This window comes from Castanea sativa, chromosome 5 (genome assembly GCF_040712315.1).
Source record: "Castanea sativa cultivar Marrone di Chiusa Pesio chromosome 5, ASM4071231v1".
NCBI classification, from domain to species: Eukaryota; Viridiplantae; Streptophyta; class Magnoliopsida; order Fagales; family Fagaceae; genus Castanea; species Castanea sativa.
Window position 1 is genome coordinate 65,468,130 of NC_134017.1, and position 17,661 is coordinate 65,485,790.

At 31.0% G+C, this 17,661-nt stretch overlaps 1 protein-coding gene across 1 annotated transcript; it reads right to left on the bottom strand.

Moving 5' to 3' along the window:
- Positions 1-430: 430 nt before the first annotated feature.
- Positions 431-2,721, bottom strand: LOC142636477 (mavicyanin-like). The gene is made up of 2 exons (XM_075810715.1): positions 2,246-2,721; positions 431-1,015 (listed from the first exon to the last, which is right to left on the bottom strand). Exons 1-2 carry the CDS (start codon positions 2,424-2,426, stop codon positions 639-641), a joined length of 558 nt encoding a protein of 185 aa, XP_075666830.1. The 5' UTR covers positions 2,427-2,721; the 3' UTR covers positions 431-638.
- Between the last annotated feature and the right edge of the window lie 14,940 nt (positions 2,722-17,661).

Sequence of the window (17,661 nt, forward strand, 5' to 3'; positions counted from 1 at the left end):
TGAAAATTATATCACCTTTGGATTGCCTTTGTCTTCAAAGAAATAGCCAATTTCCAGTATTTATTCTTTAGTAGTCAATAGAGAATGGCTCAACATTTTTATTTAATATGATTTAAATTGGATTCAATATTTTTTACTTGCTCACTAGTCACACTCGACCTAAGCGGTGGGATTACCATTTTTTTAAAAGTAAATATTAACACTTGAGGATATTCAAATCTCCCAAGTAATCTATAATAAGAGTGAAGACTTTCTGTTGGAGCACTAAAAACCATTCTAACAATAAATTGTCTTAAATATTAATCACATAACGTCATTCAAAATTAAGACAATATATTATCATGCATAAAATTGTAAACAATTGCAAGCTGTCATGCATAAAATTGTAAACAATTGCAAGCTGTCATGCATAAAATTGTAAACAATTGCAAGCTGTAAAAGCTGAATATTTATATCATATTACATAATTCATAATATGCCCAATCCAAACACAAGCACTACCAGTTCTATTTAAAAATTAGTACATAATTCAAATCCAAAAAAAGTCTTTTTTTTTTTTTGTTTTTTTTTACAATACCCATAAAACTTGTGACTCAAAAACTAGAATTACTGTGGATAAAAGATTAAGATATTTGTGTCTAGGCACCAATAGCATAGCAAAGGAACCCAAATGCTAGGAGGATAGAGCTTCCAACGAGATGGGCCGAACCAGAAGGAGTTGTGGGCCCAGAAGCTAGAGCCGAGACATAGCCATAGGAGGGCTTTGACTCTGATGTGGCTATTTTTGGGAAATCACCAGGTGTTCCTTGAGGCATCACCTCCACATGTAACTTCAGGCCGTTCTTGCAGCTGTCTGGCTTGCTGCTCACGAAGTAGCGTATACCTTCCCCGTCCAATGAGATGCTATCCAAGCCGTCCGTGTACATTTTGATTGGATTGCTGATATCGCACGACAGATATTCCTCTTGCTCTTTTACCTCAACGATGCTCTCTTCTCCTGCGGAGTATGTGAACCCTGCCCATGCACGGCACAACTTCCACTTCATTTTTATTTTTAGTTTTTATTTATATAAAATAGAAATTTGACCTAAGTCTATAGACTTGAATTTGGATCTTTATCTTCATAAGTACTTAAACTCTTGTAAAATGACTATTGTATCAAAAATGTGTATTGATCATTATATATATATATATAATCAAAACAAATGAAATTCTTTATGTTTTTCAATTATTTTAATTTCCTTTAAAAAGGACATAATCTAGTTTATGATTATCCTATATGCTTATCTCACAACATCTTTACCACAATTATGTGACGCAGAAAAGTATAAATCGTAAAAAAATGATGAGTTCATCTGTAGGTGATAACAGTTACTCACAGTCTACCTCATAAGAAATAGATGAACTTTTCTATCTCAACTTTTTCTTGTTGAATGGTAGCAATTGACCTTCTGTTTTGCCTTTTGAACTAAGCAAAGGCCTCTGCACTTTTTTTTTTAATAATTTAATTAAGAAAAATGCTAACGAATTGGTATTATTTAATAATCTATTTAAAGAAAGTTTTTATGAGAAAAGAAAAAAAAAATTAATGTTTTGACAATTTTTTTTATTTTTCATAAAAGTGATATTAAAACTTTTCTAAAATGAATTATTAACTAATACCTTAAGGACATTCGTTAATATCATTAAATTTTTTCACATTATTTATTTATTTATTTTTTACTTCAATTTTCACACTTTTAATATATATTATTTAATAGTTGAGATTAAAAATTATTTTTTCAAATTTCAACCTGGACCATGATTACAATTACACAAGGAGATATTTCACCTTATCTGAATCCAGCCGAAAGCATCTAAATTTTCATTGTGAGGATATTCATTCAACAAGTGGCTTACAGTTGAGTGGACAAGACGAGAGTGCTCGATTTGCCGTTGGATTATTGTTTATTTATTTATTTTTTTTGGGAAGTAGTGTAAGATTGACATTTGAAAGTAGACCAGCTGGCAAAATTGATATTTGTGAGGAAACCTTTGTTTGGTTGGTAAGCAAATTTAATTTTTCTTTAATGGGACTCACAAGGGAAGCGATGCCAAAAGCAAAAAAAGCACGAGAAAACAAGTGCAACTAATTTTTTCCCAGACCTACCACAGCAATAACATACAATATAGTATATACTATAATACTACAATATAGAATTTAATTAAAATCAGAGAAATTAAAAGTACAGTAGAGGGGTCTTACAGATTTTGTCTCCGACCCTGAAGATTCTGCCGGAGCACCAAGAAGAGAGATTGGTAGCTGGGTCCCACCCACGGTCACCTCCGACCACATGGTGCACTTGGGCTTCAACCCATTTGCCTTCAAGGCTCACAGAGATGATCATAACCAAAGCAACAGCCACAATATTCTTCAACCCAGCCATTGTTATGACCACAAAACCCAAAACAGTTTTGGCTTTTCCCTCTCTATAGCTTTTAAAATGCCAAATCAAAGAAAGATAGAGAGGTGAAGTACAGGCAAAGCAAAAGGTTCTCCTTCTCTTTTAAGTTTTTAGCTCGCTAGTCACTAGTCACTAGTATAGCAATTAGCAACGCCTTTCCAAGCAGCTTCCTTTTCCTAAACCTACATGAAGCGAAGGACAGTTGTGACTTGTGTGTGGGCTAAACTACACACATAGATCATTCACTCTTTATGATTTTGTTGGCCCATTTATTCTCGTACTAGGCTACTGGGCCATATTATTATATATGTTCACAAAAGATATTTACAATGACTACCATACCATTATTAGTTTATAAAAAAAATTATTGAACTGTGAACTCTTTGTGTGCCCAAGGAAGGGTGGTTGAGAAAAAAATGATAGCTCTATATAAAAGTAATAGGTAATTAATTATTAATTTACAGTTTGTCATATAGGATAGTTGTGATAAAAATTGTGAAATTCTAGTATTACAATTTAAACCACAAATTATTTTGCCACAACTGTTTACATGTCAAATTGTGAACTGTGAAGAAAAATAGTGGGTGCAAATGAGAGTAATAGGCTATATTGAGTAAGAAAATTATAATAATTTATATGATATTAGAATTACTCTTAGTTTATTTATTGATTGACTAAAATGCCCTTGACCATTAAAGAACAGAGAAGCTATGGGCAATCTACCTAAGAAATGTTGGGTAACGGCATGAGGTTGCAACTTTTTTTACTCTCACATCGTAATTTCCGCTCAAACGTGGCTTCCTATCACGGCTACGTATCTAACACCCTCGTGTAACTATGACAGACACTCCTGAACCTAACACGAGGGTGAGTAACGAATGAGGATTAGCTCCCATTTGTGGTTGAGAAATGATCAAGTGCAATTCTGATGCACTTACACGTGCTATCTTATCTTGTCGGTATTGTCCTTGATAAATAAAAAAAAAAAGAGTAAAGAACGAACTTTTATATATGTTTTGTGATTAATTTTTAATATTCAATGTAAAAGTAAAGACGAATGGTGAAACTTAAAATATTAAAATAATTAAAAGGTTTTTTTTTTTTTTTTTTCATTTTTAAAATTGTATAGTTTCATCTGGCAATTGTTTGTTCAATATGGGATTGAACCGTTTTGCGTACTGAATTATGATATGACGGGGCAAAATAAGAATCAAATCATCATATTTTTTATCACACTGATTAGACATGTTTATAAATGACAAATTTTACCCAAACACACAATATTAAATTGGATCGTTTTTAATTTTCAGAAACTTATCTGTATAATGTTTATCAAAATTGTTTTAATAATTTTTATGCTAATGTGTTATAAAAGTTAAAAGTTATTTTATTTTCAAAACATTTAATTTTTGTTAAATTGAAAAAAAAAAGTTGAGACAGTAATCAATTTTTAGGCTTTTCTTTCTAAAAAAAATTCTAGGCTTTTTAAAAAAATTTTTTTATCAGATTCCTAGGCTTCTCTCTCTATCTCTCTCTCTCGTTATACTTTTTTTCTATAAAAAAAAAAACTCGTTATACTTTGATCATTTGCTGCAAAATAGTTCCTCCATTTAGATCCTATTATAATAAGAACCATTAAAATCTGAGTTAAAAATATCTAAGATGTCCACATGCGAGCTATTATACAAATCAAAGTTTAACTTCTCTAATTACAATTTCATGACTTTACCTGTCGTACAAATGGTTCCTGTGACAAGAAAAGATGAAAATCTTTGTATTGAAAAAATATGGAGAGGGAACTCCCAGGAGCTCACTGTAATTTTTTTACGTTAAAACAACTTAGCATTGCTACCTAGTTATTGAAAATAGGCAGCTCCTTCCCTAGTCCATTTGAAATGCAATAGTCCTTGCCATATGATTTCCAAAGTTATTATCTTCTTTAAATTTATATTAGTGAGTTAAAAAATCTTGCGAGTCACTAATATTATCTAATTCTCTTCTTATAGAAAAAACAAAGAACTTAAGTTCAAATTCTTCTAATTTATTTATTGAATGGGAAAAATAATCAAAGAAGTTTCTTAATAGTCTACTAGTAATGATATTTTTTGTAGTATCTATATGTGTGGTTTGAACCCTATCTACCTTTCCCCCACTATCTACTTATCTCAACAGAAAAAATAAAAAAGAAAAGAAGGAGGCAACAATGCAATTTACATTTGCTAACTTTGCTTCAAAATAATTTTTTAGTCCTTAAAATTTGAAATTGATCATTTTATGGTCTTCAAGAAAAACCTAATTTTATGTATATAAACATATTTAATTTATATGTATAAACATATTCTTTTAAATATTTATAAACATGTCTTTTTTAATATTTTTTTTATTAATGATGAAATATATGAAAATAGTGAAATAATTGATATTCATAAAGAGTCATCTTGCCAGGATAATTAGAATCCAAATATTTTTATTTACCACTCTCTTTGCTCTACAAAATAAAAAAAATTCATATGTTCACCTATTTAATTAAATTCTACAATTATGAATTTTTTTATTTCTCTTATCTAAAATAAATAAAAACAATGAGAACCCAACACATCCCACCACCACAAAACTTGGCTAACGCCATTAATGTCGTCGGTCACGACCAATCACTATTAACAGGTCCATAACCCCATTAATTAAGAACTTTCTAATATTTTATTTTCTCTCTTTATAATTTTCATCTAAATTGGCCACTTAAATTAACCACACTATCATTTAGACCCCATATTGAATTGGCAAGATGAAACCAATTTGGCTTTAATTTAAAAATCCAAATGCATTTTGTATTTTCCAACAGTTTTAGAGCATTTTACATTATAGATTCTCTTGATTGTAAAGTCAAATCAAATTAGATTCTAAATGGGAAACCCAATATGAAAAAAAGCAGTGATAAATGATGGTCAAAATAGAGAATAAATCTATATACGCAAGGGCAAGTGATGTTAGGTGTAAGATAATGTATGATTTTTAAAGATCCTTTACTTAGAAAGTAGGCAATGCTAGTATATATAACATCTCACAAAATAAATTAAATCTATTAGGCACAATTACAAGGAAAATAGTCTAGATGATGAATTTTGCTTAGGTTTTGTCTGCAACCAAACCCACGTTCAAGCACCTCAAGACATTAAGGTTATGTTTGGTAACAGTTTTTTTTTTTTTTTTTCAAAAACTTGTTTTGAGGAATATAAAAAAAAAACAATTTTCTTGTATTTTTGAAATAAAAAACATGTTTGGTTAGTTAAAATAAAATAAAAAATAGTTTTTTGAAGAAAAAAAAAATACTAAAATATGTTGTTACTAGAATTTGAACTTTAATGCTAACTCATTAAATGAGACTGATTCATTAAATTAAATATGTATTTTTTATACAAAAAAGACAAAACGGGGTTGGATTTCCACTCATAAGGAAGGAAGGTTAGATACCTTTGATAGGGTTGTATTTTTGGTTGAAATGGGATGGTGTTCACAAACCCAAAATTCAGTTTAAACACCATTAAATTCTTTTGGAGCATGCTGTATAACTACTCTCCAAACACTTCGATAGGGTAGTGCTAAACTATTTTCTAAGGGTTGATACTATTATATAGGTTTGGGCTCCCATGCTTTCCCATAGGCATCTGTCAGTTCGTTGGCTCCTTTTATTCGCAGCACATAGGGGAATTTCCCATCCATTTATCTTTATATTCCTTCCCCTCATTCCAATCTTGGCGTGTACTACCATGATTCCTTTCCCAATGTCTTTATTCTGCCTTGTCATTAAATTTTGAAAATTAAAAACTAAAAACAGCCTTTCAGTTTCTTTCACAAATTGAGTTTTAAAAATAGTTTTTGTTTTTTGTCCATTTTGGGTTGCCAAACAAGTTTTTTAGTTTCAAAAATTGTTTTTGAAAACACAAATTAAAGAAAAAAAAATAGTTATCAAACATACCCTAAGTAATAATCTTGAGGACTCAGTCAATAAAAGTGAAGATTCACATGGTAGTATTTCAAGCATTTACAACTTTATAACAAAACTATACTTTTTAAATATGTCTGATAAAAACCTTCATACTGACTTGTTAATTAATGATTCATATCCTAGCTAGTTTGCTAGCTGTGATTGACAAATTGGTGAGAAAAGAAAAGAGTGAATCAAGTGAATATGTTTATGCATTAATATATTAGGTTAATATGTATAAACATGTCATTTTTTTTACAGAACTTATGTCGTCTGTTTCTAATAATGTTAATAGATTTTTTATGTAGACAAGGTTTGAATCTCGAATATTTTATTTAACTATTGGAGACTTTACTAGTTGAGCTAAATAGAACCCACTATAAACATGTCATTTTAAACATATATAAACATATACTTTGTAATATGTTTTTTTCATTTGTTAATGATGGTGATGAAATATATATATATATATATATATATATATATATATATATATATTTATAGTAAAAACAATATTTACAATGAGCCGTATTGAGGTTCTAGTCGTGATTAATAGATTGATGTGCCATTTTCAATTTAGCAAAAAAAAAGCAAGATGTCAACTGCACTCTATACTTCATCAACCACCCAAAAAAAAAAAAAAACTGTGTTTTTTTGAACATTTATAAACAAATGAAGCCATTTCACTTCCCAAACCAAATGAATAAATTTTGTTGCCTTTGTAAATTTGTGATTTACAACTATATTTTATGTTAGCTTTATTCCATGACAAAAAGTGTTGTATTTGCTTTAATTTTGTTTATTGTATTTTGTGGGATTTTATTATATTGGGTTTAGTATTAAGTTGGTGAAGAATCGAGAATGTAATGAAGAATCAGTGCAATTTCACGACTAACTCGCAAGAAGCTCACGAGTAAAGGTTCCCGCGAAAGGGGCACGTGAGAAGCACATGCTGGAAGCTGAAGAGTCATGTTAGACTATTAGTTTCGTGAGTGTCTCGCGAGAAGGGCTAACCCGTGAGGCACCTGCGAAACTCTCTGCCTAAAGGATTTTAAGTGTGACTTTCTTACCCTTCACCCATACTATATATATACTCTCATTACCCACAAAAGTAAGGAAAGCCATTTAGAGAGAAAAATCATAGATAGGTTTTCTATAACACAACACACCCATCTTTAGAGAGAGAGCTACTTATCCTTAGTGAGAAATCATTGTAGCATCTTCTCCTTCCTTCTCCCATTATCATGCATTGAGAGAAGATTTGTACTCAAAAGTCCCAAACACAACTCACACTTTTTCAGAGTGTAGAGAGTATTTTGGAGCTTTGGGAGCTTTAGGGATTTACCAAAAGAAGCAAGTGAGGCTTGGCGGATGCAATCGGACGTATTGTGGGATCCGGAAAGTTAGAGAAGACATGACTTCGGGAAGTTTGTTGGTAGCAAAAGCTTGAAGGGCTCAAGTACATGGGGTAGACTAGGCTTGGAGGGTCTTTTGTTATTCGTATACTCTAATTTTATTCTCTAGTGGATCAATCTTGACTTGGAGGATTGCGGAGAGGTTTTTCGCCGAATTTTTCGGTTTTCTCTTTAATAACACGTCTTGGTTTTATCATATGTTTGCATCTCTCTTCCATTTATCTTGTGCTTTACTTTTATTGTTTGTTATTCATGTTTATGCACTAGAGTAGTCATCAGTTCATTGAGCATATTTACTCTTCTTCTACACTTTGATTAAGTAAGAGTAAAAGCGATCTAACCGTAATTTAAAATTTGGGGTCCAAACAAGCTCGTGTGTTTAGCACAAATCCAAGCTTTCAGCCTTATATATCTTTTTTTTTTTTTTTTTAGAAACACACACACACACACACAAGGTAGAGGGAAAGTAGTTCTAACAAAATACATACCATAAACTCTACTCAAAAGTCATAATAACTTTTAAGAGAATGTGGAGAAAATTATACTACATACATCACACATATACTCCTTGTTGATTTAATTAAAAAAAAGAAAGTACGGAGCACATACCCTCCAATTTTTTAAATAAAATGCAATCTTTGTAATATTACTTACGTGTTCAAATTAGAGATTGTCACCACAACTAAAAATTCATTTGAGCTCCAATTCAATTTGGCTACTAATGGAGACACATGATTCGGGGAACCTCACGCCTACACTATATCTCTCCAGTTGTTATTATTATTATTATTGCTGTTGTTTTTTTGTTTTTTATTGTTTATTTTTAATACCTTATTATGCGCGTTAAATAAAATCAAGAGATTCTTTTGCATCCCACTGCATCTTGTAAAAACCATCATGCATACAAGTGAATTTAGTTTCTATGTCTTCGTTAGAAAATATACTTTAGAGCTTCATTTGTTAACACGTTATGAACATTACTTGAAGAAACTGTAAATATAAAATTGCAAGTTTGAAAATCAAACAATTGAAACAATTTTCACAAATAAAAATTTGTATTAATGAATGAGTAGATACAATTCTTTATGATTAAATTCTATTATAATTGAATAATCCTCCGATTCGGTATCCTTAAAAAAATCTTTGATTTAAATAAATTTTTTATTCGAACACTAGGTGTCCTTCAATTAGATTGAAAAATGGATTAAGAAATCTTTAAAATGGAATTACGATAAATCTCAGGCTATGTGCTTGTTAAAAATTCTTCGTTCTTTGAATCCTTTGTGCTCCTCAAATGATCTTATAGCTTTGAGGACTTGTAGTTGAAATTCTTCAAGGTTTTAGAGGTTTGAATCTGATGAAGTTTCGATGAATTAGGGTTCTTCGAGTTTCTAGGGGGTTTTGGAGTTTGATTCTAGGAGAAGTTTGGTACTTAGAAGAATGGTTTGTATGAATGTCTTTTAATATTCTTTGTATTCAAAGGTAGAAGTTCTTGAAGGTTTTGGAGCTTGATTTCAGCAGAATTTTGAGACTTCTAAATGTCCTTTACGAGACCGTGGAAAACCCCTATTTGGCTATTTATAGGAATCCTGAAGAAGTTTAATGACACATTATTGACTCTTATTGATGATATGTGTCATACTTTAAATGCAGTGACTTCATGTCTTGTTCTCCAAAGGGCACATGGTATCATTTGATTAGTTAAAGTTTTATAATTTAAAATAATGCATGACAAATTTAAATTAGACTAATTGTGTCATTTTATACTAAATATCAACACATATCAACGTTTAATTAGTTCTTGTACATTCTTTGTAATTTTCATTTAGTGGTACTTGCCAAATTTCCAATGGTCTTTGAATAATTACAATGTGACCCACTATGTAGCACATGACACTTTGTAATTGGCCGTACTACATGAACTTAGTGGTATGATGTGGTGAATTGTTATTGGTTAAAAATTTTGCTCTCTACAATAATAGTGTCTGCTCCATGATGATCTACTCTTTATCATCAGGTTAAGTCACCAACTGAACCCAGATATCTTATTTGGTGACAATAGACTTTACTAATTAAGCTGACTATGTTATTGTAGCCTACTTTTGACTAACTTGTTAAAACAACCGCTGCATATCTTCTAAATACAAGCAATTGGATTAAATGTCCATTTAAGGCTGCTCCAACACCTTGAAGTGGTTTGATTATGATTCCAATGATGATAGAATATATTTAAGTATCTAAACATAAGAACTTAGATACAGCTGATGCATTCAGAACGCATAGTAACATGATTTCATCTCTTACTACTGCATATCTTTGAATAGCCACCAGAAATATCAATGACTGCTGAACAAGAATATTAAAGTTGTCCCCAACTTCACATTCTCACTACACATATAAAAAATTAATTCAATAACTTTATCAATGATCTCCCAACAAGTGAGTTTTCCAGCGCACCTTGTTAAACTTCTTCTTCTTCGCCCAACAAGTGATTTTTCCAGCGCACCTTGTTAAACTTCTTCTTCTTCTTGTATTATTTTATTTTATTCTTGTTCTTTTATTTTATTTTATTTTATTGGTGATTGTTGTTGTGGATAAGCTGTTCCCAAGCTTAACTGTCAATCTATAAACTATAAATCCTTCTTTCACATTGTTGTATTGACATTGAGGTCATTTGATGTGCTTGTTTATCTCTTCTTGCAACAAAACCACCTGCACCCACGTTATTGAGTCCCAAATAATATTATCAATAATATTAGCAATTCAAAATAACAATCACATATAAGAACACAAAATTTACGTGGAAAATCCTTTCTCCTTGAAGGGAAAAACTACGGAAGAAACTCCGAATCAATTCACTATAATCAAATCAAGCACAATAATTTTTGTGTATGTCTCACGGTTAAAGAAAGATCTCTCTTATTTTTCTTTGCTCTCACACACACTAATTATCTCTCTTAAAAGTGGCAACACTTTGCTCTTTTCTTCTATTTTCTTCTCCATAAACAACTTTGTCTTGGTTGTCTTCTTTTCTCTAAGCGGCTCCCTCTTGGCTGGTCTCTCTTTTTCTTGTGCGGCACCTATTTCTCTGTTTTCTTCAATATGCGGCAATGCTCCATGTTGCTGCTCTCACCAATATGCGACCCACAAAACCCTAATATACCTTGTATTTATATATTAAATGCATAGCGGCCCTTAATTCTTTTCCTAGGAACACTTGGACTCCTTAATCAACTTTTATAAAAGACGAAACCTACTTCTCATAGAAATAGAATTCTATTCGTGTCCAACAAGCTCATTACATGGGCTATTATAAAATTTGTGGGCTAGATTTAATTGGTGCCGTGCACCTAACACATGTTGCCACCCATGTTTGTCCGTTCATTGAAAGAGGAGCCATGCCCCCAAATAAGATTACATTAGGCTTGTTAAGAATATAAAGATAAAGGTCTTTGATACCATGTTAAGAATATAAAGACAGAGAGAATGTACAGAGAGAACCTTATATAAGCACAATATATATGAAGTACAAGTAATATGTGTGTATGTACTAACAAGGCTTTTTTTATTTATTTATTTATTTATTGTGGGATTCTTTTAAATCAGGGACGAGCAAAAATTCATATTAGGTGCTCTGGTATCAAAGATTATATCAAAGTTAGAGGATATAATGAGGCTAGTAAGGTTGACAGTGATGAAGAAGGATTGCCAAGTGAGCTTGGAAGGGTTAAGGGAAGGGATATTAGATCATCGCTGTCAAGATTTTTGAGTTCTTTTTCCATCATTGCTAGTGGTAGAGGTCAAGAAGAAAGGAAGGGAATCAAGGGATAGAAGAGAGTATGAGGAGGTTTTTAACATATAATTGAAAACAGAGTTGCAAAATTAGAGACAATTTAGAGTAACCGTTTTTGGTTTACACAACATTGAGCTCTCTCTTCCACTTCTAATTTTTTGCTACATTTCAAAATTTTAATTATAGCTCCAGAAATGGATCGATAGCTTCTTTGTTTTCTGTTAGATTATAGCTAGAATCATGGTTGTCAAAATCGCATTTAGATAGTAGGATCATACAATCTTATGATCACATCTCACCAAAATGTTTAAGATCATATATTTTCTAGGATTGTATAGATTATAGAATCTTACTAAAACACAAATTTTGGTTTGGGTTTCTTTAAGCCCAACTAAAGTGACGAGCCCAACAAGTTACTAGCAGAGTAAAGAGTATTGAAACCCCAAATTCACCCCTATATCAATTGAAAATCTAAAAAAAACAAAACCACATTTTAAACCTAAAAAATACCTAATATTTAGAAACGGTAAACCTCAAAGCTCAAACCCTTATCAACTGAATCAAGGTTGTAGCTCATTGCAGTTCTTTTAGAAATCCATTGTTGTCGCGTAAATCATGAGCCGTTGCCGTGGTGTGCATACCGTGTTATTTTATCAGTGGGCTAGAGTATATTTATCCATGAACAAAAATAGTAAGAACGAACTTTTATAACTTTCACAATTATCTTTTGTAATTATCTTTTAATATTCAATTTAAAAGTAAAGACTGACTAATAGTAAAACTTAAACTTTAAAAATAAAACAAAACTCTAGAGTTTTGTTTTATTTTTAAAGTTGTATAATTTCATGTGGCAATTTTTATTTGTTCAATATGGGATTGAACCTTTTTGCAAGGTAGATTATGAATATGATATGACGGAGGCAAAATAAAAATCAAGTTATATATGTTTCCATCGATATCATACTTATCAGACATGCATAATATGCGAATTTTATCCAGTTTTTAATAGTTTATTTGAATAATATTTATCATAACAGTTTTTATGCTAAATGTGTGACAATTTTTTTTTTTATTGGAGAAAGTTTCAACTTATAACATTCGCTCCTGATAATAACCATTTATCATCAGACTAAGACATCAATCAGTTTTTAATGTAGGCGGAGATTGAACCCCAGGTCTCTTATACAATTATCAGAAATTTTACCAGTTGAGCTAACTGGAACCCACAATGTGTGACAAAATTTAAAAGTTAATTTTTAAAAAAGTTTTGACAATAAGAACTTATTGTCATCCTTTCTTATTATACATTTTTCTCTATATACTAGCTGTAATAAATTTCTAAGCTTTTGTTTGTCCCTCCTTGATTTTACAAGTTCATTTGCTAAGAAATTACCTGCTTATCTCTGTTGGGAAGTATGTTTGTACCCAAATCGTAATTTAATTTCTTGGTCACTTGTGAGTACGCAGTGGGTACTAGGTACCAATTTGGATCGATTAAAGATAATTTTTAGTTTAGGCCAGATGAGTGTCAAATAGCATGAGAAAAGGAGAGAAATAAATTATAATTTTGAATAATGTTAGTTAATTCTGAATTTCATTACTAAAAAAAGAATATTATCATTTCTCTCTCTCTCTCTCTCTTGAATGTTATACTTACATCATTTGTGGCAAAGTAATTCTCTTTTTAACACTTTAACTTCTCTAATTTGTTGTTGTTGATGAACTGGAGATGCATTAAGAGAACTAAAGGGCTGACAGAGGTTAATGACAGATCTTATTAGAGTACAAACCGTTGAAATCAGAGATGAGAATCTCTAAGATGTCTACATGTGGACTATCATACAAATCAGAGTTTAACTTCTCTAATTACAACTTCATGATTTTACTTCTTGTACATACGGTTCCTGTGGCAAGGAAAGCTGAAAATCTCTGTATTGAAAAAATATGGAGGGGGGAATTCCCCAAAGACACTGTAATTTTATTTTATTACATGAAAACAACTTAGCATTGCAACCTAGTTATTGAAAAAGGCCCGCTCCTTCCCTAGTCCATTTGAAATGCAGCTGTCCCTGTCATATGATTTTCAAAATTATTGTCTTCTTTAACTTTATTTTAGTGAGTTAAAATCTCATGATTCACTAATATTATCTAATTCTCTTCTTAAAGAAAAAGCGAAAAACTTGAGTTAAATTTCTTCTAGCTTATTTATTGAATGAGAAAAATAATCAAATAAGTTTTTTTTATTAGGCTAGTGGTAATGATATTTTTTTGTGGTATCTATATATGCAATTTGAACCCTAACTACCTTCCACCCGTTATCTACATATCTAAAAAAAACTAGGTAAAAATGCAATTTATATTAGCTAAGTTTGTCCAAAAATTATTTTAGTCATTTGATTTTGAAATTGATCATTTTACGGTCTTAAAAAAAAATTATGTATACAAACATATCTAATTTATATGTATAAACATATCCTTTTAATATTTATAAACATGTCCTTCAAACTCTTTTTTTCATTAATGATGAAATATATATGAAAATAGTGAAAGAAATGATATTCATGAAGAATCGTCCTACCACGATTAAAGTGGTCATATGTTCATCTATTTAACTTCTATAATTATGCATTTCATTATTTCTATTATCTAGATTCTACGATTATGCATTTTCCAATAGTTTTAGAGTATTTAACATTATAGGTTCTCTTGATTGAACTATCAATCAAATTGGTTTTTAAATTGCAAACCCAATATGAAGAAATGCGGTCAATGCAGAATTAAAGAAACAAACAAATAAATGAGGATATATCATAATTTTATGTACTAGATTGCTCTGATTCCACAGATGTTGTAGAAATATTCAAAGATTCATGCTTCTTCACCAATAATTTAAGCTTCTACTTAGCTTTTCTTCTTAGTTTAATCTCTTCTCTAAGTTGGTTCTCTAGTTCTGTCAATTTAAATCAAAGTTGGATGACTAGCAAGAATATGTAATTTACCATTGGATACTTGAAAGTAGGCAGTAATTGTTAATTCTCTATCACGTTTCATTATATACTCTAGGTACTATAACAAGGAAATGACGAATTTTTCTTAGGTTTTGGATGTTCCCAAACCCACATTCCAAGCACCTCAAAATGTTAAGTAATACGCTTGAGGACTTGATGGTGATTCACATGGTAGTATTTCAAGCATTTATGATTTCATAATGGAACCAAACTTGTTAAATATTTCTAATATAAACCTCCACATTGACTTGTCAATTGATGGTTAGTATATAGTTTGCTAATTGTGATTGACTAATTTGTGGGGAAGGAAAAGAGCGAAGCAAGTGAACATTTATATACGTATATACATGTTAGGTTAATATGTATAAACATGTGCTATTAAACATATTTAAACATATGATGGGTAGTATTTTTTTTTTTTGTTAATGATAATGATGAAATATATATCAAAATAGAAAGAAGAAAAAAATAATTTAGAATGAGCCATATTGAGGTTCTAGTCGTGATTGTCACATCAATTAACAATTCTTTTGAGCTCCAACTCAATCTGGCTACTAATGGAGACACCTAATTCGGGGAACCTCATATGTTCACTTTATCTCCCCAGTTGTTTTTTCTTTTTGTCATGTCAGATAGAATCAAAAGATTCTTCTGCATTGTATCTCATAAAAATCATCATGCGTGCAAGTGCATTTAGTTTCATGTCTTCATTAGATAATATACTTTAGAGCTTCATTTGGTAACACATTATGAACATTACTTGAAGAAACTGTAAATACAAAGTCAAAAGTTTGGAAATCAAACAATTAAAACAATTTTCACAAATGTAAATTTGTATTAAAGAATGAGGCGTACAATTCTTTGTGATTAAATTATATTATAACAGAATAATCTTCTAATTCGATATCTTGGAAAACAAAAATCTTTGATCTAAGTACAATTTTGATTCGAACACTAGGCAACCTTCAATTTGATTGGAAGATGCATTGAGAAATCTTCGAAATGTAATTACAATGAATCTCAGGCTGTGTGATTGTTAGAAAATTTTTGTTCTTCACATCCTTTGTGTTCATTGAATGTTCTTCGTATTTGAAGATCTGTGGTTGAAATTCTTTAGGTTTTTAAAGGCTTGAATATGATGAAATTTCAATGAATTAGGGTTCTTTGGAGCTTGATTCCAAGAGAACTTTTAGACTTAAGAATGATTTAGATGAATGTCCTTTAATATTCTTGGTATTTAAATGTAGAATTTCTTGGAGGTTTTGGAACTTGATTCCGGTAGAATTTGGAGACTTCTAAATATCCTTTTATGAGACTGAGGAAATACCTTATTTGGCTATTTATAGGAGTCTTGAAGAATTTTAATGACACATGATTGACTCTTAATGGTGACAAGTCATAATTTAATTGGAGATATTTTGTTTTGTTTTCTAAGGACACATGGTATTGTTTTTTTTTTTTTTGAGGAAAGACACGTGGTATCGTTTGATTAGCTAAAGTACTTTAATTTAAAATAACACATAAAAATATTTAATTAGAATGCTTGTGTCATTTTAAATTAAACATCAACACATATCAACGTGTGATTGACTCTAGAACATTCTTTGGATTTTTTTTTCAGTCTACTGCATGAATACAGTGGTATGGCATGGCTAATTATTAATGGTTGAAAATTTCGCTCTCTACAATATCTATCGTCTAAATTGATAAATCACTGTTTTGATTAAATTTTTTTTTTGTTTGATAATATTTTAAACTTATAGTGTTTACTCCGTTATGATTGTTATTTGTCATCAAGCCAAGATACTAATGGTATAAGTGAAGATTAAATCTCATATCTCGTAATTCGAAAAATAAGAGAGTTTACCAATTAAGCTGACTGGAACCCACTTTTAACCAACCTGATAAAACAACCACGGTTGCATATCTTCTAAATAGAAACAATTGAAATAAATGTCCATTAAGGCAGCTCCAACACCTTGTATCAAAAAAAAAGAATATATCCAAGTATCCAAACATAAGCACTTAAATACGGCTGATGCTTTCATAACGCATACTAACATAATCACTTCATCTCTTGCTAGGACATATCTTTGATTAGCCACTGGAAACATCAATGACTACTGAACAAGGATATGAAAATTGTCCCCCACTTCACATTCTCACTAAACAATAAATTCAATTACTTTATCCGTGGTCTTCTAGCAAGTGAGTTTTTCAGTGCACCTTGCTAACCTTCTACTTTATTATTTTTCTTTTGGATAAGTTGTTTACCTTCCAAACCCTACCTTACTTATCAATCTATGAACTAGAAATCCTTCTTTCAAATTATTGTATCGACTTCGAGGTCATTTAATGTGCCTTTTACATTTTTTTTCTCTCTCTCTTCTTGCAACAAAACCACCCACACCCACATTGCCACCCATGTCCAATCATTGCGAGAGGAGCCATGGCCCCAGATAAGTTTACATTAGGCTTTTTTTCATTGTGGGATTAGTCTCTTAAATCAGGGAAGGCAATATTCATATTAGGTGCCCAGGTATCAAAGATTATATCAAAGCTGGATGACATAATGAGGCAGGTAAGCTTCACAGTGAAGGGATATTAGACCATTGCTTTCAAGATTTTTGAGTTCTTTCCATCATTGGTGGTGGTAGAGGTCAAGAAGAAAGGAAGTGATAGAGGAGAGTACAATGAGGTTTTTAACATATTATTGAAACCCAGAGTTGCAGAATTGGAGTAGCCGATTTTGGTTTACACAACACTGATCTCTCTTCCGCTTCGAATTTCCTACTACATTTCAAAATTTTAAAGCTCTAGAATTGGCTTCGACGTACAGCTTCTTTGTCTTCTGTCAGATCATAGTTGAAATTAAAAGTGTGCAGAATAATAAAAGTAGTTCATGTTTACATTGTTTCTTAACTCAATTGAGATAAAACTATTTGATATCTTGCCAACTAAATGAAATGTCATTTGATTTGATAATTTGTATATGGTAGTGCCATTACTTAGAAGT